Source organism: Gopherus flavomarginatus, chromosome 5 (assembly GCF_025201925.1).
Source record: "Gopherus flavomarginatus isolate rGopFla2 chromosome 5, rGopFla2.mat.asm, whole genome shotgun sequence".
Lineage (NCBI taxonomy): Eukaryota > Metazoa > Chordata > Testudines > Testudinidae > Gopherus > Gopherus flavomarginatus.
In genome coordinates, this window is record NC_066621.1 from 77,261,168 (window position 1) to 77,280,809 (window position 19,642).

A 19,642-nucleotide genomic window follows, 5' to 3' on the forward strand; every position below is an offset into this window, starting at 1 on the left:
AACTTTTCTATAAATAGCTTTAGTGCATCATGCTTTGGAGAAGAGACCTGAAATTTGGAAGGGTATGGCTGTTCATCTTTCTGTTCTCATGAAAACCCACCCACATCATGCCAACTTATAAGCCTCTGAAAAACTGTGGTTTATGTGCTCAGTAGAGACTTTGGTTTTAGCAGCCAAATTCCCCAAAGATTCCATCTGCACTGAGCATATTCCAAACTCTCAGGGTTGAGCAGGCCTTTTGCTGCAACTGCAGTTCTAGGCTGCTGCCAGCTATGCCAGGTTTGGGCACCTGAAATGTGAGCAGGAAATCTCTTTCCTGTACTCTCAGTGATTCACTGCCGGGCCCAGGCAGCACGGTGGTGCACGCTGCCTGATTCAGATGCAGACGGGGGGGAGGAATGGGGACAGGGACGTGGGAGGGAGGGAGGAATGGCGCTTGAATGGAGTCAGGAGGCATGGGGCTGGGACTTGCTAGAGACTGGGACAAGCAGCCAGGGTGAGGAAAGGAGATTACTGCGATGGGGCAGAAGAGGTAAAACAGAAGAATCTATACCCACACGGGGACACGCTCCTCCAGAGGCTGGAATGGAACCCAAGATTCCCTGTCCTTGTTCTCTGCAATGGATGAACCATTTTAGCTGAAATTTCCCCTCCCTGAATTCCTTCTGAGGCTGACAGCATGGAAAATTTCACCCCAGAGTGTTCTTATGGGATGTGTCGGGCAATCTTAGTAAAAGGTATTGTTGCCAGTCCCGCTTATAATTTATACCATGTCAGACGTCTCATTGTAAAGTTACATAGTAAATTTATTGTATTTCCAGTTCATGCTGAATCTAGACTTTCCCAGCCTAACCAAGTTCCTGTGCAACCAGAAGCTACGCAGGTAAGAGCTATGCTCAATAAACTGTTTACTAGATCTTTAATTGGCTTTAGGTTTATTTTAATTGGTGAGGATTGTGTTGAAAGAGGTTAGCCATTAGGTGCATCAGAAATCAAGCTTATTTTTTCTTGTAAGATTTTTTTATATTGTTTCCACTCTCCTTCAATTTTTGGTGTCTGCGAACATGATAGTGGCTGAATTTACATCAGAAAAAGCTGATACAAGAATCAGTGACAGTGTAGAGCAGGGGTCCCCAGTGCAGTGCCTGTGGGTGCCATGGCACCCGCCAGGGTGTCTAAGTGCGCCCGGGTACTGGACGGCAGACGAGCATCCGCCAAAATGCTGCCGAAATTCGGTGACATTTCAGCGGCAATGCCTCTGGATGACGCTGCTTGCCACCAACAAACAGCACTGCCGCTGAATTTTGGCGGCATTTCGGCGATGACGCTGCTTGTCGGCTGCATTGCAGTGGATGCTCATCCACCGCCATGGTCTTCCGTGGCTGCTCATCTGCTGCCTGCCAGACGAGAATGGTTGGGGACCAGTGGTGTAGAGAGTCTTATGACTTTTTTGTTCAGTAGATGCATAAGAGCCTTGTAATGAATGGAGGCTAGCAGGAAACGTCCCTGCTAAAAGACTGACTAATGCTTCACCATTGAAGATCAGCAGGAAGTGCCATGTGGAGTAACAGATTGAGAATGTTCATTAGGAAAAACATGCCTTTTAGACTGAACTCTGTCTGGGAAATGTGTGTTCTTAGAGTGATTGTCCACAAAAGATTCTGCTGTTGGGGCCATGCCTGTGCCTTGGGTGCATTCATTCCCGCCCCCCGCAGCTTTATATTCTCCAGGATTTTTTTTACAATGTTAAGTGGTGCTTATGCATTTTCCTAATGCACTCCCCCTCTGGTCCAAACCAGTTCTAACAGTAATTCCTCAACCATTTATATAGCTAGCAGCTAAACTGCTTCCAGCTTTGCTGTACCGTGAATAAGGGACATGTGATGGTTCAAAAAGGTGACTCTGGCAACCAGTCTTGTGGGCTTCCTCTCAAGAATTGCCATCAAACCTCTGTTGCAAGGCAGCATGTTTATTTTTCTGCAGGTGGTTTCAGATCATGTTGGTGATGTAAGCAGAGCCGTTTTTAAACCAACTTTACTGGTCTGCTTCACCCCATAACCTGCCCTCAGGCACAAAGCCTGCAAGGATGTTGAGTTAGAAGGAGGTCCATTTAGTTAGGGTGGGCTCATGATGACAAACATCACCTCTGTGCTTGCTGCTACATGGTGTTCCTCATCTTAGTACTCTATATGCTTTCTCTTGTGGTCACCTTAGGAGACATAACAGTAGGAAGAATTTTCATTTAAAACAAAACGTACATCGTCGCCTGGACAAAAATATAAATGAATTTGGAACTTCTATCCAGAGCAGTGGGTGTACACTGGAACAGATCAATTAAAATAAATTTGCTTTGCCCCTGTTTCAGCATTTTTAAATTTAATCAAATTGTGCATAAGTATATTGCTACTGTGGATATTAGTAAAAATCCATGGGTATCCATAACAAGATTTTTACCACAGGCACGGTTCCTTTCAAAGTTGTAATGTCTGGTTCTCCTGTTTGTAAAACTTGAAGAGCTTCTGCTAAATCTTAAATTCTTTCTGGTAGGTTCCCTTGGTTTCTTCTACAAGTGAGGGTTACACAGCAGCCCAGCCCATGTATCAGCCTTCTCATGCAACAGAGCAACGGCCACAGAAAGAATCAATTGACCAGATTCAGGCAAGTCCTATTAGAATTTATTTTGGGAGCAATATACTATCTCAGTCTGCAGGTGTGAATAAAGGGGTAGTGTATGATGCTTTGAAGATAAAGCATAATAGTTAAATATTTGTTTCAGGTGTCAATTGATAGGGCCTTTTTTATGTTGTTGTTGCTGTTCTTCTTTGAGTGCTTGCTCATATCAATTCCAATTAGGTGTGCACAAGCTGTGTGCATGGCTGTCAGAGAATTTTTACCCTAGCAACACCTGATGGGTTGCTGTGGAGCCCCCTGAAGCGGCACCTTCATGGTGCTTGATATATACCCCAGCTGACCCAGCGCTTCCTCAGTTCCTTCTTTCTGCTCATGATGGTCACTGGAACCGTGGAGTTCTGCTTCACTGCTCTCTCTCGCATAGTTTATTGTTAATAGTTTACAGTTAGTTAATACACCAGACTCTCTATATAACGCTTGTCTATATAGCACAAATTTGCATATAATGCAGTTGCGGCCATGGATCCCAAATTTAATTACTTTAATTGCAGTTCATTTTAACGTCCCCACATTTAATGCGGTCCTGCGCGTGGATCCCAAATCTCGCTTTCTAGCGAGGGTCCAGTGTAGTTACAGTTCTTGATAATTCTAGTTAGTAGTAGTGGTGTTGGGTTTTTTCCCCCTCCTGCATGATTTTTCTCTGGGCTCATGCCGAAGGCTCCAGAATTCAAGCCCTGCGGTTCCTGCTCTAAGCCCATGCCAAAGGGCGACCCCCATGACTCTTGCCTGAAGTGTCTAGGGGAGTCTCATCAAGCAGACAAGTGCAGGATCTGCAAAGGGTTTCATCCCCGGACTATGAAGAAGCAGGACTTTTGTTTAAAACAGCTCTTCATGGAGGCGGCTCTTAGTCCTCAGCCTCCTGCGGCATGCCAAGATCCAGCACCGAGCACCTCAGTGCGTGGCATCCCGGCGGCAGCGGAAGAAGCTGCACCATGGTTGGACTCTGAATGAGACCTGCAGCACTGATGCTCTCCAGCACTGCAACCGACTTCATCAGCCTGGAACCACTCCCATTCTGGCCAGAAGCAGCACTGGAAGCCGGAAAAGGGTGGTTCGCCTCCTCAGAGACCAGCCTCCTTGGAACTGCCCATGGAGAAGTGTCCCGCAGGGGAGCATTTAGGGGCGCAGCCTATGGCTTCAGCACCGTTGACTCCGGACCCAAGGGTAGAGCTGTTGAGTCTGGTGCCTCTGGACTCCCTGACATGCAGCGTGGTTCAGGTCCAGTTGCCGTCCACCCCGGATACTTTTGCTGCCTCAAGGGATCTTATTGTCATGATGTCATCAGCATCCCCTCAGCCTCGTGCCAAGGCACCGGTTCCTGTACGTGCGGCACTGACTGAGGGCAGGCCAGTCCTAATTCACCCATTGGCATTGTCGGTCGAGCCACGGCACCGATCCCATTCTCGGCACCGTTCCTGATGCCGCCTGCAGTCCTGGCACCGTTCTCCTTTGTGGTGCCAGTCATGCTTACAGCACTGCTCTAAGTCCCGGTCGCTGCGCCAGTCTGCCTGCCGATCGCAGTTGAGGAGCAGATCCTGGACCTGACACAGCTCTCGCCACTGGTCATAATCTCGACCATGATCCAAATCCAGGCGCTGGTCCAGGTCCCGGTATCAGTCCAGGTCCCGATATCAGTCCAGGTCCCCAGCGTCGTGGCACCGTTACCCATCGCTACGTAGACGTGACCTTATGCAGATCCGCTTGGCGCCACCATGGCCCTCATGTTCTGTTTCTCTTTCTTTGGGATCGGACTAAGGGAATGGAGCGAAAATACTTTGTTCCCTCGTAGGGGTATGACTATCTGTTCACCCACCCACAGCCCTGTTCGCTTGTAGTGGCATCACTGAACGAGAGAACAGCATGGCCAGCAAGCCCCAGCACCCAAATTGAAGGACGCCAAGTGCCTTGATTTGTTTGGGCGCAAAGTTTATTCCTCAGGGGGGTCGGGGGAGAGGGTTTTGAGCTCAGGATCACTAATCAGCAGGTGCTCCTGATCTGTTACAATTGTAACTCCTGGAACTCTGTGCTGAAATTTAAGGAGTTAGTACCTCCTGAGTCCAGAGAGGAGTTGGGGACTTTGGCAGAAGAGGGCAAAACAGTGGCACGGGCCTCACTGCAGGTCTTGCTGAATGCTGCAGACTCCGCCACTCATACTTTGTCCTCAGGGATTACAATGAGGCGTATCTCCTGGCTGCAAGCCTCCGGCCTACCACCGGAACTTCAGCAGACACTGCAGGACTTCTCCTTTGATAGAGAGGGCCTGTTTTTGGAAAAGACAGATTCAAGGCTACAAAGCCTTAAAGACTCAAGGACAATAATGAAGTCCCTGGGCATGCACATGTCGGCTACCCAGCGGAAACCCTTCAAGCCTCAGTAGTTACAACAGCTCCCGTATCGTCCTCGGCTGAGGCCGGATTTCTATAGGTGGTAGGGACATAATGGCAGGAGGAAGCCCTCCAACCCCCCATCAGGACAAGGCCAGGGTCTGACCAAGCCTTCGTCTGGCTCAAAACAGGCCTTTTGAAGGGATGCCTGAGGATGGCATCCTGGACCTCATTCAGGGTTCTACTCCACCTTTCTTGAATCATTTATCCCATTTCCACTGTGCTTGGTCTCGGATAACCACGGACCGCTGGGTCCTCTGCATGGTGGAAATGGGATACTCTCCCCAATGCTCTTCTTTCCCGTCCTTCCACCTCCCTTCCCCATCCCTCTTTAGGGACCCTTCTCGTGAGCAACTCCTTATTCAGGAGGTTCAAATGCTCCTCGCCATGGGGGAAAATCGAGGAGGTCCCTAGGGAGCTAAGGGGCAGGGGGTGTTACTCCCGATATTTCCTAATCCCCCAAGGCGAAAGGTGGGCTTTGGCAAATTCTGGACCTGCATGGACTCAACAAGTTCATGGTAAAATTGAAGTTCTGCATGGTCTCCTTGGGCACCATTATACCTTCCCTGGCTCCTGGAGATTGGTATACCTGAACTTGATGGTCATCATCCCGGAGTGGGTCCTGGTCTCCCTCCACTGGTGGCTAGATCCCCAGGCGGTATGCGAAGGAGTTCCTTTTCACAGCCCGCAGTCATCCTTGTCCCTCGTCACAGATGCATCAGCCCTGGGATGGGGCACCCACCTCTGTTGGCAAGTTCCTCAAGGGCTTGGATCATCTTTACCCACAAGTTCGACAGCCAGTCCCCACATGGAACCTTAACCTTGTCCTCTCCAGACTTATGGGACCCCCGTTCGAGCTGCTGGCCACCTCATAGACTCATAGGTCAGAAGGGACCAATATGATCATCTAGTCTGACCTCCTGCACAAGGCAGGCCACAGAACCCCACCCATCCAATTTTATAACAACCCCTAACCCAGGACTGAATTATTGAAATCCTCAAAATTGGTTTGAAGACCTCAAGCTGCAGAGAATCCACCAGCAAGCGACCCGTGCCCCACGCTGCAGGGGAAGGCGAAAAACCTCCAGGGCCCCTGCCAATCCGCCCTGGAGGAAAATTCCTTCCCGACCCCAAATATGGCGATCAGCTAAACCCTGAGCATGTGGGCAAGACTCACCAGCCAGCACCCAAGAAGGAATTCTCTGCAGTAACTCAGTTCCCATCCCATCCAACATCTCCCCGCAGACCATTGAGCAGACCTATCTGGTGGTAATCCAAGATCAATTGCCCAAATTAACGATCCTATCATAACATCCCCTCCATATACTTATCAAGCTTTGTCTTAAAGCCAGAAAAGTCTTTTGCCCCTACTACTTCCCTCGGAAGGCTGTTCCAGAACTTCACTCCCCTAATGGTTAGAAACCTTCGTCTAATTTCAAGTCTAAACTTCCTAATATCCAGTTTATACCCATTCGTCCTCGTGCCTACATTAGTACTAAACTTAAATAATTCCTCTCCCTCCCTAACGTTAATCCCCCTGATATATTTATATAGAGCAAGCATATCCCCCCGCAGCCTTCTTTTGGCCAGGCTAAACAAGCCAAGCTCTTTGAGTCTCCTTTCATAAGGCAGTTTTTCCATTCCTCGGATCATCCTAGTAGCCCGTCTCTGAACCTGTTCCAGTTTGAATTCATCCTTCTTGAACATGGGACACCAGAACTGCACACCGTATTCCAGATGGGGTCTCACCAACGCCTTATATAACGGTACTAACACCTCCTTATCCTTGCTGGAAATACCCCGCCTGATGCATCCCAAAATCGCATTTGCTTTTTTAATAGCCGTATCACATTGGCGACTCATAGTCATCCTGCTATCAACCAATACCCCAAGGTCCTTCTCCTCTTCCGTCACTTCCAACTGATGCGCCCCCAACGTATATCTAAAATTCTTATTATTAATTCCTAAGTGCATGACCTTGCACTTTTCACTATTGTATTTCATCCTATTTCTATTACTCCAGATTACAAGGTGGTTCAGATCTTCCTGAATAGTATCCCTGTCCTTCTCCGTGTTAGCAATACCCCCCAGCTTTGTGTCATCCGCAAACTTTATTAGCACATTCCCGCTCTTTGTGCCAAAGTCAGTAATAAAAAGGTTAAATAAGATCGGTCCCAAAACCGATCCTTGAGGGACTCCACTAGTGACCTCCTTCCAGCCTGACAGTTCACCTTTCAATACGACCCGCTGGAGTCTCTCCTTTAACCAGTTCCTTATCCACCGTACAACTTTCATATTCATCCCCATCTTTTCCAATTTAACTAACAATTCCCCATGCGGAACCGTGTCAAACGCCTTACTGAAATCTAGGTAAATTATATCTACCGCATTTCCTTTATCTAAGTAATCCGTCACCTTCTCAAAGAAGGAGATCAGATTGGTTTGACGCGATCTACCTTTAGTAAATCCGTGTTGCAGTTCGTCCCAATTACCATTGACCTCTATGTCCTTAACTACTTTCTCCCTTAAAATTTTTTCCAAGACCTTACATACTACAGACGTCAAGCTAACAGGCCTATAATTACTCGGATCACTTTTATTCCCTTTCTTAAAAATAGGAACTACATTAGCAATCCTCCAATCATACGGCACAACCCCCGAGTTTATCGATTGCTTAAAAATTCTCGCTAACGGGCTCGCAATTTCACGTGCCAGTTCCTTTAATATCCTCGGATGGAGATTGTCCGGGCCCTCCGACTTCGTCCCATTGAGCTGTTCAAGTACGGCCTCTACCTCAGTTGCGGTAATATCCACTTCCATATCCACATTCCCGTTTATCATCCCTCCATCATCGCTAGACTCCTCACTAGTCTTGTTAAAAACTGAGGCAAAGTACTTGTTAAGATGTTGGGCCATGCCTAGGTTTTCCTTAACCTCCATTCCATCCTCAGTGTATAGCGGCCCCACTTCTTTCTTTGTTTTCTTCTTATTTATGTGGCTGTAGAACCTTTTACTATTGGTTTTGATTCCCTTTGCAAGGTCCAGTTCAATGCAGCTTTTAGCCTTCCTCGCTTTATCCCTACATGTTCTGACCTCACCAAGGTAGCTTTCCTTACTGATCCTGCCTTTCTTCCACTCCCTATAAGCTTTCTGCTTTTGTCTAATCCCCTCTCTGAGTTGCTTGCTCATCCAGTTTGGCCTACAACTCCTGCCCGTGGTTTTTTTCCCCTTTCTTGGGATGCAGGCTTCCGACAGTCTCCGCATCTGCGACTTAAAGTAATTCCAGGCCTCCTCCACATTTAAATCCACTAGTTCCTCCGTCCAATCCACTTCCCTAACTAATTTCCTTAACTCTTTAAAATTAGCCCTCGAGAAGTCGAAAACCCTAATCCCAGATCTACATTTGTTTATCCTTCCATCTAGTTTGAACTGAATCAGCTCATGATCACTCGAACTAAGGTTGTCCCCTACCACCATTTCTTCTACGAGGTCCTCACTGCTCACCAACACGAAATCTAAAATGGCATCCCCTCTCGTAGGTACTTCAACGACTTGATGAAGAAATCCATCCGCTATCACATCCAGAAAAATCTGACCCCTATTATTCTTGCAAGCACTCGTCCTCCAGTCTATATCCGGGAAGTTGAAGTCCCCCATAATCACACACTTCCCCTTTGTGTTTACTTCATTAAAGACATTAAAGAGGTCTCTATCCATATCCCAATCAGATCCCGGCGGTCTATAGCACACCCCAAGCACTATCTCAGAGGAAGCTCTAGTTGCTTTTTTACCCAGTGTGATTTTGGCCCAGACAGACTCTGTCTTATCCATTCCATCGCTTCTTATTTCGCTACAATTAATTTCATCATTGATGTACAAGGCTAGTCCACCACCTTTGCCTTTCTTCCTGTTTTTTCTAAACAGCACATAGCCATCAATACCCGTGCTCCAGTCATGAGTACTATTTCACCAGGTTTCGGTTATCCCTATAATATCCGGTTTCACTTCCTGCACCAGTAGCTCCAGTTCCTCCATCTTGTTACCTGCTCCCTTCTCTACCTCTCCTGGAAAACAGCTTTCCTGGTCACTATCACCTTGGCACGATGAGTCTCCGAGCCGAGAGCCCTTACTTCGGAACCACCTTACACGATCTTCCATAAAGATAAGGTGCAGCTTTGGCCTCACTCAGCCTTTCTTCCCAAGGTTATAGCAGCCAGGACATTTTTCTTCCAGTTTTTTTAATCCAAAACTGCATGCCAGTCGCCAGAAACAGCAGCTGCACTCCCTTGATGTTCATAGGGCCCTTGCCTTCTACATTGAGGGTATGAAGCCATTTAGGAAGATGACCCAGCTCTTCGTTGTGGTGGCTATCCAGATGAAAGCCCTCCTGGTCTCCTCTCAGCAGATCTCTTCATGGATCACATCCTGCATCTGTGCTTGCTATGATCTGGCCGTTACCGACCCCGCCTCTCACTGCTCAGACACGAGGGCCCAGGCTTCGTCATCAGCATTTCTGGCCCTGATTCAGGAAATCTGCAGTCACAACTTGGTCCTCGGTACACACTTTTGCTTCGTACTGTGCCATCATCCAGCACGCCAGAGATGACACAGCGTTTGGTAGAGCAGTCCTAGAATCCATGTTGCTTCACTCCGACCCCACTGCCTAGGTAAAGGCTTGGGAATCGCCTAATTGGAATAGATATGAGCAAGCACTTGAAGAAGAAAAAACGGTTACTTGCCTTTGTAACTATTGTTCTTCGAGATGCATTGCTCATATCCATTCCAAACCTGCCCCCTCTTCCCTTCTGTTGGAGTAGCCGGCAAGAAGGAACTGAGGAGGCGCTGGGTCGGCTGGAGTATATATCAAGTGCCGTGAAGGCGCCACTCCCCGGTGCTCCACAGCCAACCCACTGGGTGTTGCTAGGGTAAAAATTCTCCAACAGCCGTGCACACCTAATTGGAATGGATATGAGCAATACGTCTCGAAGCGCAACAGTTACGAAGGTGAGTAACTGTGTTTTACAAATGCCTTGACCTTATTTGTGACTTCAAATTTTGTGAAATCTTACATTTTTGGTAGCAGTTATTTCAGTCCTCTGTAGTCAAGGCTTAAATTCATTAAATCACCAGCAGCTGGATGCTGATAAAGAGGTGAGGGGCTAGTACTTTTCAGTGGAGCATCTTGTGGAGAATTTCATCGCACAGGCATGCACGATGTTATTGACTGTGGCTAGTAGGTCACTTGCTTTTCCTCTATTCACTCACTCCTCTGTCCTTCTCTGAGGTTCATGAGTGGGAGAACTTTTCTTTGTTTTCATTCATCCAATTATGCTGTGGAGGGGCCGCTGTAGTTTAGCGCCTCCACATGTCAGTAGCAATATTTTTCAGGTCTTGCCTATAGTTTGGTATAGGATGACTTGACATAATCAGTTGCTGTATGAATTATTGCTTAAGTCGTCTTCATTTCAATTGCTAGGCTTCAATGTCTTTGAGTGCAGACCAAACCCCAGCATCGTCACCACTTCCTACTGCACCCCAGCCACAGGTATTCCAGGCTGGGTCTAGCAAACCTTTACATAGCAGTGGAATCAACGTTAATGCAGCTCCATTCCAGTCCATGCAAACAGTAAGTATCAAATGAACTTAATGCCGAATCACTTTATTTTGTTAATCAAATCTTCTGATAGCCATTATTTTGACCCTGGAATGTGTTGTTGTATAATTGCACTTAGAATAGGCTCTATTCTTCTTCGAGTGGTTGCACATGTTAATTCCACTGTAGGTGTGTGTGTGCCTAGTGCACAAATGTCAGAGACTTTTTTCCCTCAGTGATACCTGTTGGGGTGGCTGGAGTGCTCCCTTTGGCTGCTCACCACTGTGTGCTAGTGTAAGAGGAGTCACCCTTAACTCTTTTCAGTTCCTTCTTACCGACAGTGATCGTTCTCTGCGATTTCAGACTTGTTTATTCAAATACCTTCTTCATGCCTTGTAAATAGTACTCCTGATAGAATTTTGTGCAAAACAATTAAAAATTCTGCACACAATATTTTAAAATTCTGCAAATTTTATTTGTAAATAAATAAAGGTGGAGGCTCCAGCATGGCAGCGGCAAGCATGGGCCACTGGCTGCACAGAGGCGGGAGATCACCCTGCAGGCCACCCACTCCCTTCCCTCTCCCCTTCAGGGACATGGACTTGGCAATGAGGGTGCACCCACCCTGACACAGCGCAAGGGCCAGGCCTGCCCCTCTGTGTCAGGCACACCAGGTGTGGGCAGGCAGGTTCAGCCTGGCAGGATCCAAGTGTGGAGGCGCTTAGTGTGGAGGGATTCAGGTGTGGGCTGTTAGGGTTCTGTGTGGGGCAGTCTGGGTGAGGACATCTCAGTGGGGATACCGAGGGGGGGAATCTGGATGCACTTGAAGGGTTCCAGGTGCAGGGATAATGGGACTCAGCAATGGGTCCAGATAAAGGTGTGGGGCAGGGGGAGGGAAAGGGCTCGGCAGGGTACTGGGAGAGTGGGGTTTGGTGGGGTGTGGGTCTGAGTGCAGCTGGTTGGGGCTCAGTGGGGGGTTCTAGGTGTGGGGTGGCTAGTCAGGGTAGTCCAAGTACATAGGGTGTGGAGTTTGTTGTGTTGGAAGTTCTAGTGCGGGTGGGTTGAGCTCACTGGGGGGGATGGCCTGGGTTCAGGGGGAGGGCAGATGCAAGGGGGTGAGGCTTGGTGGAGGTTTGGGTGTAGGAATCTGGTTATGAGGGGGGGTGTTCAGATACATGAGAGTGGGCAGATGGAGGAGCAGCTCCTCCGACAGTGACCCCTCCCCCTACACTGAGGAGCAATGGGGGCAGGAAGTAAGGGGTGTGAGGATGGGGAGCTTCCTGTAGCAGGGGGAGATTTCTGCGGGGGGTCTGGCCTGACCCTGGCCACTTTGTGCAGGGGACATATGCTCTTCCTCCAGCCCGGCCAGGGCATCCCCAGGGCTGGGTGGGGTGGGGGGCTCTCAGTGTGGAGAGGTGTTTTTGGGTGAAGGCGGGTGAGGCTTGGCAGGGGTTCTGGATATGGGTGGAGTCTGGATGTGCACCAGTTGGATGGATCTGACCCAGCACCGGCTGGGGCGTCTTCAGCCACTGCCTCTCCGCTTCCCCTAGCCCACGGTGATTTATCTGTCTGTCGGTTGCTCCATGTGTCCGAAAAGATGCATGTGCTGCTGGGGAGGGGCACGTGACTGCTCTTGAGGTTTCCCTTTGCTTCTCCATCAGAGTGTCATTTTTTTGGCAGAGAAGCAAAGAAATTTATGGGGGACATGAATTCTGCACCCACACCCCTCCTCCAGAAGGCTACAGTGCTCACCAGGATCTCCTGAAAAGAGTGGTGTCAGGTGTTTGGCATCCAGGCAGGAGAGGTATCTCTGCCACCTTGACTGAGATTGCTCCGTCAATCAATGAGGCTGTCATGGAGCTCATCACAACTTTGTCATCACGACACTTTTCCCTGGCTGCAACAGCAAAACAGGCTGAGAAGATACTTCACCCCCTCTAAAGGGTATGAATATTTTTGCAATCACTCCTCCACTTCTCTTGTGGTATGTCAACCTGCCAATGCGCAGGAAAGAAAGGGTGAGCATATCTCCACCTCAGAGCAAGGACTCAAGAAGACTAGATCTGTTTGGTCACAAACTTTATCCCTTAGGGAGCCTGCAGCTCAAGATCTCAAACCAGCAGGCATTCCTGAGTTGATACAACTATACACACTGGGAGGACATTGCTAAATTCAAGGACAGATTACCAGAGGATTACAAACAAGAGTTCTCTGTAATGGTGGAGGAGGGGTTAATTGGTTGCCAGAACAATGTGGATAGTGTAGAGTCAGTGGCATGAACCATGGCACCAGCGATTGCTGGGAGAAGATGTTTATCGTTAGTCGTCCAAACTGCCTGCCAGAAATAAAACAGCTGATACAGGACCATCTGTTTGAAGGGCCTACCTATTATTTGAGAAAATTGATGGCAAGCTTCATAGCCTTAAAAATTCCAGGGCTATACTTAAATCCCTGTGACAAAAAGGATGCATGTTCATCAACAACCATAACTTTGCTCCCCGTTCCCAAGATCAGCCTAGGAAAACAGAGAAGGATCTATAGAAGGCGCCCTCCTCTTCAGTGTCAATGAGCTCATCACATCCAGTTGCCCCTTCCAAACAGGCATTTTGATTGGGTAGTTAAGGACATTATACCAGTCTCTTCACTTTGTCTGCTCCCCCTTATTTTGTTTACCAAATGCTTGTCCCGCTTCCTAAGTACTTGGACCCACATAATGTCAGACTGGCGCATCTTAAGCATGGTGGAACAGAGGTATGCCATCCAGTTTAATACACCCTGCCTCTCTCTATATACTCCCGTTCCCCCAGTTAGGGACCACTCTGGACCTCCCACTGAAGGGCAATGTCGAGAATCTCTTTCAGACGGACTGTAGAAGAAGTACTGTTGAACCTCAGGAGAGAAGGCTTCTATTCCTGTTGTTTCCTGATTCCCAAGACAAAAGGAGATCTCATGCCCATCATAGATCTAAGAGAGTTGAACAAATTCCTGCAGAAAATATCCCACACTGTTCCTAGTGTCAGTGATACCTTCTCTAGAAGGAGGAGACTGGTATGGGGCCCTTGATATGAGGGACACGTACTTCCATTTTGCAGTATGTCCCAGCCATTGAAAATTTATCAGGTTAATGCCTGATACTCATCATGATCAGTTCATAATGCTTCCGTTTGGCTTGGCAGCTGTGGTACCAGCTCATCTTCCAAAATTAGGTATTCATGTCTTCCCATACCTGAGACTGGTTGATCAGAGGTCGATCAGAATCACAGGTCCTATCCAGCATATTCACTGCTTTATCCATATTCAGTGCTCTGGGGCGCTGAATGAATTGAGAAAAATCAATATGGAAGCCTGTATAGACAATTGATTTCAATGGAGCAATCCTTGACTCCACAAAGCCAGAGCATTTCTACCACAAACCAAGTTCAAAACCATTTGAGACCTAATAGTTCAAATGAAGGCTTACCTGCTTATAACAGCATGTAAGTGCCTCAGGCTGCTAGGTCATATGGCAGCATGAACCTATGTAGTGCAGCATGCCAAACTGCCATTCAGGAAGCTGCAGACATGGCTAACATCAGTATATGACCTGAATTGCCACCATTTGGACAAATTGGTTCAAGTGCCAGAGCTAGTCGTGTTGTCTGTCGATTAGTGGATAGACCCTCCAAGAGTTTGCTTGGAAGTTGGCTTCCTTCTCGTGCTATGAAAATACACTCTTGTTGTGCACACATCATCTCTAGGTTGGGGGGCTCATATTGGGTCCCTGAAGACACAAGGCCTTTGGTCATAAATGTCAAGGAGTTAAGAGTAGTACATCTCAACTCAGTGGATTTACCTCAGAGCTGCTTACCTTTTAGGGGAAACAGAACACAGTTGGAGATCAGCTGAGAAGATCCTTCACTGATCAGCACAAGTGGTCATTACACCCAGATGTTGCCAGGTTTATCTTCCAACTTTCGGGGTTTTCCCAAGTGGACCTTTTTGCAACAAGACCCAATAGAAAATGTTTCCAGTTCTGTTCCTGGGGGTCTCAGCCCAGGCCCCCAACAGATGCCTTTCTCCTATCCTGGGAGAATTCCCTTCCATATGCCTTCCCTACAATTCCTTTGTTCTTCAGAGTAATATCCAAAAATAAAAAAGGACCATGCTCGTCTCATCCTTTAAAGTACTGGCATGGCCCTTTCAGTACTGGAACTCAGCTTTCCTGATTCTGTCAACAGAGCCTCCTCTGTTCTTCTTGTTGGCTCCAGACATAATTTCTTGAGACCATGGCTGCCTTCACCACTCCAGCTTTCAAGCTCTCCATCTCACAACGTAGATGCTTCATGGCTGAATCCCTTTGAAAGGTCCTGCTCACAGGATGTGCAGAATGTACTTCTAAATAATGGAAGACCCTCAACTAGGGTCACTTACTTGGCTAAATGGAAGTGCTTCTCCATTTGGGTTAATGAGAAATGTGTGTCTCCTTGGCAAGCACCCCTGAATATTGTGCTGGACTATCTTTTAGATCTAAAACAGAATCTGACTCTTCTGTAAGGGTGCATTTGGCTGCTATCTCAGCTTTGATGTATGGGTGGATAATAGATTATACCCTCAAGTGCAGGTGCCCATCCCTCGATCTCAGCTTAGTCCTGGCAATTTTAATGGGACCCCACTTTGAACACCTTGTGACTAGCTCCCTCCTTCACCTTTCTATGAAGAAAGATTTTGATAGATTTAGTTTCAGAATCCCCTTATACAGTTTTTTAAATGAAGATAAGGTTTATCTTTGGCTGCAATGAAAGTTCCTTACAAAAATACTCTCTAGTTTGGTTAATGTGAAAACAATATATTTGCCCCCGTTTTTTCCAAAACACTCTCTCACCAGAAGCATGAAGAAAGACTTCACTCATTGGATGTGAGAAGAGCATTAGCTATCTACCTGGAGTATACTAAATCATTCTGGACTTTTATGCAGTTTTTTGTTACAGTTGCTGATAGAGTTAAGGGCCAAGCCAGTTTCCTCCTAGAGAATCTCAGGCATCCATTTATACTACCAGCTGGCTAATGTGACCTTGTCATCTGGAATACTGGCATGCTCTGCCAGAGCACAAGCAGCTTCTGCGTCTTTCCTAGCTCGCGTATCACTTGTTGACATTAATAAAGCAGAAATTTGGTCATCAGCCACACCTTTTCTTCTCATTACACCATTGACTGTCAGTCCAGAGATTATGCCAGTTTCGGACGGGTGGTCTTGCAATCACTATTCAGATAAACTCCAAATCCATCTCCATAGATGTTTGCTTGAGAGTCACCTACTGTGGAAATTATGTTCTGTAACTCGAAGAAGAAATGGTTACCTACCTTTCTGTAACTGTTCTTCGAGATGTGTTCAACATGTCCATTCCACAGCCTGTCCACCTTCCCCTCTCCATCAGAGTACATTAAGTACAAAGGAACCGAGGGGGGTTGAGTTGTCTCTTTCTTACCCCACCATGCATTGGCACGGGACGGGGCGCTCCAGCCATCCTGATGAGTACTGCTGGGGGAAAATATCTCTGCACAAAGTTCACACCCACCCACAATGGAGTGGACATGTGCAACACATCTCAAAGAACAACAGTTACAGAAAGGAAGGTAATTGCTTTTGTCGTCAGTTTATAAAGCATATAGTCTTGGATTGTATGCAGAAGACACGTAAGTACAAATTGGGAAAATGTAGACTAGAGAGATATTTAGTTTTTTCCTACCATTGTAGGTATTCAATATGAATGCACCTGTTCCTCCTGTCAATGAGCCAGAAACCCTAAAGCAACAAAATCAGTACCAGGCCAGTTACAACCAGAGTTTCTCCAACCAGCCTCACCAAGTAGAACAATCAGAACTTCAGCAAGAACAGCTCCAGACAGGTAAACTTGTTAGACAAAATAAAACATTATTTTAGCCTAAAAGGGAGGCTTCCAGTGGAGGATAATCCAGTGGAGGATAATCATGGACACCAAATTCCAAGAAACCTGGCATCCAACTTAAAATAAAATGAAATTTAGAATGTGTAAAATTTTGTTCATCGGGGCAGTCTCTGCAAAACCGAAACTCTTTAATGAGGAGAATCCAACTGAGGGGAAGTTCTGCGTACAGAATAAAAAAAATTTTGTGGAGCAGGGTCGCTGCCTCTGGGCCCTATGTTTAGTAACTTCCTAGAAAGATTGTGGAAGTCACTTGAAAATGTTTCCACTTGTTTCAGGCCTGTGTGGTGTGAAGTTCGTTGTGGTGTGTTTTTGGTTTTTTTTGTTTTTTAAATCGACAAACACCAGTGTACTAACTTGAGGCCTGTTGACACTGACTTCACTGAACCCTAGACATCTTGCATTATTTTAATATTGTGGAGTGTGTCAGAATAGCAACTTTTATTTCTAAAAATCATCTTTTTGGGTTTATAAACATTTACTCCTCTACTTAATGCTACTAAGGCAGACTTGGTTGGTTTAAATTGATACCTTTCAATCTTTGGAGAACATAGAAAACATAAACTTCCATTGTTGGTTTTTTATTATAGTGGTTGGCACCTACCATGGTTCCCCGGACCAGTCCCATCAAGTGGCAGGTAACCACCAGCAGCCTCCACAACAGAATACTGGGTTCCCACGTAACAGTCAGCCTTATTATAACAGCCGGGGAGTGTCTCGTGGTGGATCACGCGGCACTCGGGGCTTAATGAATGGATACAGGGGACCTGCCAATGGGTTTAGAGGTAAAAAATAAATATATATATTTTTTATCAAAATTTTGAGATTTTATCTGAAATTTTTTTTTCAGGATCACAGAATGGCACACCACTTTGTTATGTTGACCCTATTATTGTTTAATACACAAATATATTGGGAAGATATTTAAGCTTGTGGTGGTGGTATTCATTTTGTTCTGTCTTAACAAAGCAGTTTAAATTCTAGGCTTCTGCTGGATTGTCTCTGAGAACTGAATGAAGAATCATCTTTTGTTCAATATTTGTGCAGTGCCTTGCACAAGGTCATGGTCCATGACTAGGGTTCCTGGGCATATGGTAATACAAAAAATAAATAACAGATTAAGCACGTTTACTAAAGATTATCAGAGAAACATCCTCAGATACCACTTCCCCAGTTTTTTACAAGGTCTTAATGAGAAGATGTAGGTTATTTTACAGATTTTTACACAGTCTGCTGGCACACACTTTTTTATTCAAATTTTTTTTCTTAAAAGTCAGTGAAGTCCCTCAGTGGCCTTTTATGTGTGTAGCATAATTTATGAAGACAGGTTGTGTGCCCTTCAGTAAGCATTTGTATTCTAATCCTTAGGAGGGTATGATGGCTACCGCCCTTCATTTTCCAACACTCCTAACAGTGGTTACTCGCAGCCCCAATTTAATGCTCCTCGGGACTACTCCAACTACCAACGGGTGAGTTGACATTTAAACTAAAATTATAGGAATAGAAAAATCAGTTAAACTAAATGAAATAAGTTGCTTAAAATAGCTAGTAAATATTCTTCGTAGCGTTTTAATTGCAAAATCCCGACAACTTCATATAAAATGTGCGTAGTTTACAAGTGAAAGTAAAGTTTCCTGCTCCACAACCATCCAGATGGCCAGTCTTACTCACCTTGGGATTTGAAAATAAAGCTTTTTTGTGACTTCACCAGTAAAATATATTTTTTTCTTTCCTCTGTTGTCATTTATCTGTGGGCAGCCTTTTACACATAGACATACTCGAAAGTATACTTTAATTCTGCAGTTGGAACTTGGTTAATGATTCTGCTGATGGATGAGCCAGAATGGAATAGTTTACTTTCTTACAAGTTTTGGCTCTGCAATGCTAACAAATAAAATGTAATAAAAACTGTATTACTAAACAGATACACTCCCTATGTTTATATTTTTATATATCTGTATGCTTGGCAGAATTTGCTTTTTTTAATTTCAGCTGTTAATATTTATTTTTAAGCATTTTTTAGATTTATCACTTTAAATGTTCACAGTTGTACAAAATTATGGACTTTAAGCATTTTTTAGATTTTTATTATGGCTGTCAGTGGCGGTTAACTCACGTGATTAGCTCAAATTAATCGCAATAAAATTAATGGTGATTAATCGCACTATTAAACAACAGAATACTAATTGAAATTTATTAAATATTTTGGATGTTTTTCTCCTTTTTTCAAATATATTGATTTCTGTTACAACACAGAATACAAAGTGTACAGTGCTCACTTTATCATTTTTACAGTGCAATTATTTATAATAAAAATAATATAAACAAAATAAATAGTATTTCTTTTTTCAGTGCTGTCCCTGTGGGTGCGCCACTTTAGGTGTTCATGTGCCCCTATGCTTGTAGTTGGAGACTTGTAGTAGCAGTGCCTGCTTGGATCGCACATGCGTGGTCCCTGTCTCGTGCTGTTGCAGGCAGTTTACAAATGCTGTGTGACTAACCCCCACTCAGTTCCGTATCTACGAGTGGGAGCAATCAGCAGCGCCTCTCGCTACTTTGTAGTTAATTAGTTAGTCAATTATTTAGTTTCCTTATTAGCAGCTACTTAGCTTGTTTCCCTTTTCTTTTCTCCTTGCTTAAAAACAAAAAACCAAAAAAAACCTCACAGACAGGAACTTCAGAAAGACAGCTGTTCTGAGGGTGAAAAAGGCTGCCCCCCCCAAAAAAAAGAGGTAGGGGGGAATGCCCCGTTTCCTGGGCTCTGTGCCTTGCCTCCAGGCTCAAAGTGCCTGGCCCTGACAGCCACAGTCGGTGTGTTAGCTGCCTGTGTGTTAGTGCCTCCGATGCAGACACTAACAAAGTGTTGCATTGCCTCAGGCTCACAGAAAGACGGGGAGTGGAGCGGTCTCTCGGACCTGCGTTGGGGCATGAGGCTTGGGACACCATCCCCCAACGCGCGCACACTTCACCAGCCTTGGCTTTGGACAGGAATGCTTTCTCCAACCCTACGTCAGAGTGCTGCGCTGGGCATT

The 19,642-nt window shown here is 46.0% G+C and overlaps 1 protein-coding gene and 1 long non-coding RNA gene across 3 annotated transcripts in view; one reads left to right on the forward strand and one right to left on the reverse strand.

Moving 5' to 3' along the window:
- Positions 1–19,642, forward strand: part of CAPRIN1 (cell cycle associated protein 1) — a 72,281-nt gene that overhangs the window by 43,282 nt on the left and 9,357 nt on the right. The window contains exons 12-17 of one of the 2 annotated variants that reach the window (XM_050955340.1): positions 822–883; positions 2,548–2,658; positions 10,552–10,701; positions 16,403–16,553; positions 17,201–17,395; positions 17,979–18,079. In XM_050955340.1, coding sequence (XP_050811297.1) covers positions 822–883; positions 2,548–2,658; positions 10,552–10,701; positions 16,403–16,553; positions 17,201–17,395; positions 17,979–18,079 — 770 coding nt within the window. The remainder of the gene's footprint in view (positions 1–821; positions 884–2,547; positions 2,659–10,551; positions 10,702–16,402; positions 16,554–17,200; positions 17,396–17,978; positions 18,080–19,642) is intronic. The other variant, XM_050955341.1, reaches the window with a different exon arrangement.
- Positions 3,333–9,770, reverse strand: LOC127052188 (uncharacterized). The gene is made up of 2 exons (XR_007774697.1): positions 9,119–9,770; positions 3,333–5,943 (listed from the first exon to the last, which is right to left on the reverse strand). It is a non-coding gene; the product is annotated as an uncharacterized LOC127052188 (long non-coding RNA).